The sequence below is a fragment of the Cryptomeria japonica genome, chromosome 5 (assembly GCF_030272615.1).
Source record: "Cryptomeria japonica chromosome 5, Sugi_1.0, whole genome shotgun sequence".
NCBI classification, from domain to species: domain Eukaryota; kingdom Viridiplantae; phylum Streptophyta; class Pinopsida; order Cupressales; family Cupressaceae; genus Cryptomeria; species Cryptomeria japonica.
The window spans coordinates 645054829-645060001 of record NC_081409.1 but is presented as its reverse complement, the minus strand read 5'-3'; the positions used below and the strand labels follow the sequence as shown (position 1 = coordinate 645060001).

Sequence of the window (5173 nt, the reverse complement as noted above, 5' to 3'; positions counted from 1 at the left end):
AGTTAGGAAGAGAACTCAATACTATATTTTATTGAGAGGTGGATGTTGATAAACTCTTATTTAAACAACAATACATATTATTCTTTAAGATGTAATCTTTATAATAAGTAACTTCATTTCCAAGAACATTGAGGCAACAACATTTTTTGAATCAAAGGTGAAGATAACAAAATCAAAGACTTGACTTGAAAAATGCATAAAATTTTTGAGGCTCCTTATCAAGAAGAATAAAACTGATGATAATAGGGCTTCTCTATGAGATAAATGAATGACACATGGAATCAAGTTATTGGTTGATACACCATGTCATATGTTGTGTATTTATCATTAATTTACCTTTGGTCTAATGAGAAAGCACTATGCTTAGTATGATTACCTCATATGCACTAAATGCACAAGGCGCTACCGTTGGATTAAATCAAGGATGTACAGTGGCAGTCAAATGAGAATGATGATGATGTTAATTCAGTTTTAGGAATTCGCTAATGTGAAAAAAAATTGAACCTCAAACATTGAATAGTAAAGCCCATAGTATCGCTTAGTACCACATCCTTTTTCTTATCTCATATACCATTAAGATAACAAATCTCATGAATACTATAGACCGGATTCTTCTAGAAACAAGATTGCACAACTAGAAAAATAAGATTGTTGCAACAATTTTGTCCTACACTCTTAGATTCTAAATGTTTAGTTATTTTTATCTTTTGATATGATTTCAATGCTCATTTTTTATTGAGCACTCCTCTATCATAACTCAATACCAATAACACATCTCATGTTGACATTTAATTCTAATTTCTCATAGCTTAATTCTTTTATATTATAATATGTCAGTTTTAAATCTTTTAATTCATTAATACTTTCTTTATTTTATAGGAAAGGGAGACCATTTTATCTCTTCAATAATATTTAATAAAATTAACTCCCACATAGGCCGAAGTTTGTTTATTATTTATAATTTACTTTGGCTATGAGGTGCTCGGTTTAGATTATAACCAAAAACAATGTTAGACTAAAATGACAAGGTAGAAACACTGACGTTGAAAGTAATATCCCAATTACTTATATGATAACAATATTTTAATCTACGAAATTCCCATGGCAGAGTATGCGAGTCCTTTCTTTCTTCCATATAAACCAAATTTTGGGAAACTCCACTGAAAGTAAACAGCAGGAATGTTTTGTTTGGTGTACTTTGTTTAAATATACATAGATTTGTATTTTAAAATAGTTAAAAAAATCCTCATGGCTAGATTTGGTATCCTCTTGTTTCCAAGAATTACAGTTTACAAGCGAGAGTCATTATATTTTAAAAAGCGAAAATATCATAAACTTGCAGATATCGAAATGCAAGCTCGATCTGCCAACTATTTAAATGGTGTCCTCTTTCACGGAAACTAAATTAACACGTAAAAGAAATGTAGCGGCTGTAAAATTTCTTACCAAGGAGAAGCCCGACATAGAAACCTAAAAGATGTTATTATTTGAAATATATTTTAGATATTGCAGAATACGAAATTCTAGATGAGATGATGTTTAGTATGGCTTTTGGCCAACATAGTTACCAGGGGGGTCATAGTTACAGGTCATGAAGGTATCACCACTGTTACAAATGACCTTAGCACACCCCACACGTAGAGAATTCTTCCACACAATTTGAGTATAATGTCCACATTCCTCATACCCATTGCAGGAGTGAGTATGGTAGTTGAAATACTCATCCTCTCCAACCCAAGCGTTAACTGCATCCTTGGGCTGCCAAGCGCTTCCACTTCCCCAGAATATATTCTCACCGTAGGGACCCGATGAATGCTTTAAAGCGCAGTCACTTTGTCTTTGATGAGCATACCACTCTGCATAGCTCGCAACTTTGGTGTCCCACACCAGAGGAGGATCCCCCACCTTCGCCCGCGCTTCATTCTGTGGCACTAAGAATTCTGCTACTATATCTTCTTCAGCTTTTCTTTCATTATACTTGTGGAGACTCCGGCCCTCAGTAAAAATACTAAAGCATAACAATAAGAAAAAGAACAAGAGAGCTCTTTCCAATGGCCGCACCCCCATTCTTTAATCCTCTTTCTCTAAACTCTTGAATGAACTTATGATAATCTTGGATTGAATGCAGAGGGCAGCGTTGTGGATTTATAGCAAGAAAATTAAAGAGTTGGGGAAGCAGCCATGTGAAGCTACAGAGACCCCCTCGTGATTCCTGCTTATTTTTTTCTGATGAACCTTGACTTTTCTGCAACCTCGCGGGCCTACATGACGGAAATTTATGACAGACAAAATCATGTTTGATCTCTTTTCAAATGGTTCTGCTAATTTTTATTTTTATTTTATTAGAGGCGTAGAAATCCCTTCATGGGCTTGGCGTACTTTCAAAGTTTCTTGATTTTGTGCTTCCCTATGGCGGCAAGATAAACTAATTTATGGCGTTGTTTCCCCCATCTGCGCAGTTAATCCAGTTATTTCACGATTGTGTCGTTGGAATACGGTTGCAATTCAATGAATGGCATCTTGTCCACCCTCTGAGTCAGAATCATCATATGGATGGACAAACATGCATGTATCCTTATTATGGTATTTTTATTATGGTATTTTTAGGGCATGCATCCTTATTATGGTAGTTAGTTCTTAGGGTATGTCTTCATGCTGTTGCTTAGCTTATTTTGGATAGCAGCAGCTGTTCAACTTTTGAAGGAACAATTTGTGGAGCAGGTGGCCCCATGGATAGTCAAATGGTTGCTTATTTTTATGCAATCTTTTTAAATTATTTTGTAAATGAAATTATTGATAATATTTTTTACAAATAAAATTCATAAGCTAAATTTTAGGCAAGTAAATAGGAGACCATGTGTCCTTTGTTCAATAAGCAGTTGCTGCTCCACTAAAATAGCAAAGTTGCTGCTCCACTAAAATAGCGAAAGATTCCAATTTATCATTTTCCCTTAATTAGAATTTTACATGGGAACACTCTAGCTCCTTAAATTTATGTAGAAAATGTTCATAAGCAGACATTAAGCGACACATTTACATTTTATAGATTAAAGTAGATTTAATTTTCATTTGCCTATTCAACTTATTTTTGCATTAGATTGTTCATTTAATTCATGAACTTGCACTTGTATAATTTACTTATTAAGAAACATTAGACTAAGTACATAGTCTTGAACTAAGTTTGGTCATAAAGGTTTAATGGTAAGATGGCGTGTCATGAATGTCAACCTCATTACTAAACATTTGCGTAAAGGGGTATTATATAAGCTCACTAAATTTGTAGTGACTAAAAACGTTATATTTATCAGTTTGTGATCATAATTTTTTTTAAATAGAATATTCAATTTGTAGAGATGTAACAAGCACTTGACAATATGAATATAATACATTTTGTGGCATCTATGGATGTGATACTTTTGTTTGTTATGATCTATAGTAAAAGATATATCTAATTTTATGAAAATGGTGTGTTAAAAGGGGGCCAAAAGTGACTACTTTTTTCTTAAATCAGTAAATATATAACTTTGATGAGTTGTTCAATGTGCATATCCTTCAAAATTTTAAGACATGATAAGAAAAAGAATACTAGTTCTTAAAACATAATTTGTAAACTTTTTTTTTCAAAGTGGTTTAAATTAAGAGGGTCAAATATTGAGAGAACATGAGAATATAATTTTATGGTAAATTTATAACATGATCTTGGATGTACACTTCACTTTATTTTAAATTTTATTAATTATTTCATAAATTACTTTGGTGAAAAATTACCTAAAATCATACAATAGTTTAGATAGTCACTAAATATATTATTCTTTCTTGTTTGTCATGTGGGAACATCTTTAAAAGGGGAAATTGATCATGTTTTCCCTAATAATCATAAAAGCAATTAGAAACTAAATTTTTCTTTCTAAATGTGTCAAAAGATGCAAAAGATGTAAAAATAAAAAAATATAATAGACTCTTCATCTTCCTTATTTTTATTTGCATGATTGATTGAAATTCAAAATATTTTCTTAGCAATATAATGGAAATATTAGAATTGGTATATAGTCTTCAAATAAATTTGGTCTTTGAAGTTATAATGGTAAGATGTTATCATGAATGTCAATCTCCTTGTTTTAAAACATTTTCATAAAGGTGTCTCGTACATCAAATAAGCTCACTAGATGGGTAGTGACCTAAAAAAAATCCTTATTTGTCTTTACCTAGTTTGTGATCATAAAAGAGAATATTTGATTTGTAGATATATATATAAAACACTTGACAATACGGATATAATGTATTCTATGCCATGTGTGGATGTGATCCTTTTGTTTAATTTGATCTATAATAAAATACATATGTAATTATATGGAACTAATATGTTGAAAGCGATCGAGAGTGGTTACTTTTTTCCCAAATCAAGAAATATATAAATTTGATGAGTCATTCAAGATTACTATCCTAAAAAAATTAAGATGTGCTAAGAAAAAGAATACTAATGCTTGAAATATACTTTCTAAATTGTGTTTTTTGATATGGTTGAGATTAAGAGGGTCAAGTATTGAGAGAACATAAGAGCATATTTTTGTGATAAAAATATAACATACTCATGGATGTACTCTTCACTTTTATTTTTAATTTTATCAATTATTTCATAAATGTTTTTTATGAAAAGACTTATTTGTTATGTGGGCACATCTTGAAAGCGGGAAAATTGATCGTGTTTCCCTTAATTTTCATAAAAGTAATTAGAAATTAAATTTTCCTTTTTCAATGTGTCTAAATGATCTATAAGATATGAAAATATATTTTGTCAAATTTGATTAAGTACGCCAAAAATTATGTAACCTTGAATATAATTCTTTTTTCTACCAAAGTAAAGACAATAGTTAAAGTAATTAGAGATTAAAGTCTTATTATATTTAAATTTTTCTAGTAAATATACATATGTTTGGTTAGAAAGCAGAGATTAGTACCATTGTAGCATTTATTCTAAAAATACTAACTTCATTGAGAAAATGCTCAACATTTGTATGTTTTATGTATATATTTGATAAACATAAATATTTAGTCTAGAACATATTTTACTTATTGATTAATGAATAATTAGCCTATGTATTTCTACACATGATGTTAACCCACCTTACGTAGACACGTGACATCTTCAAGCAACTTGAAGAGTTTTTCAAAC

General features: G+C 30.7%; 1 protein-coding gene across 1 annotated transcript; it reads right to left on the bottom strand.

Moving 5' to 3' along the window:
- Window positions 1-1497: 1497 nt before the first annotated feature.
- On the bottom strand, window positions 1498-2121 carry LOC131050357 (pathogenesis-related protein PR-1). Its single transcript, XM_057984519.2, has one exon. The coding sequence runs from the start codon at window positions 2065-2067 to the stop codon at window positions 1540-1542; it is 528 nt and encodes a 175-aa protein (XP_057840502.1). The 5' UTR covers window positions 2068-2121; the 3' UTR covers window positions 1498-1539.
- Between the last annotated feature and the right edge of the window lie 3052 nt (window positions 2122-5173).

Excerpts from the sequence above, each read along its gene's own strand:
- LOC131050357 (XM_057984519.2), bottom strand. The coding sequence starts at position 2,067 with ATGGGGGTGCGGCCATTGGAAAGAGCTCTCTTGTTCTTTTTCTTATTG.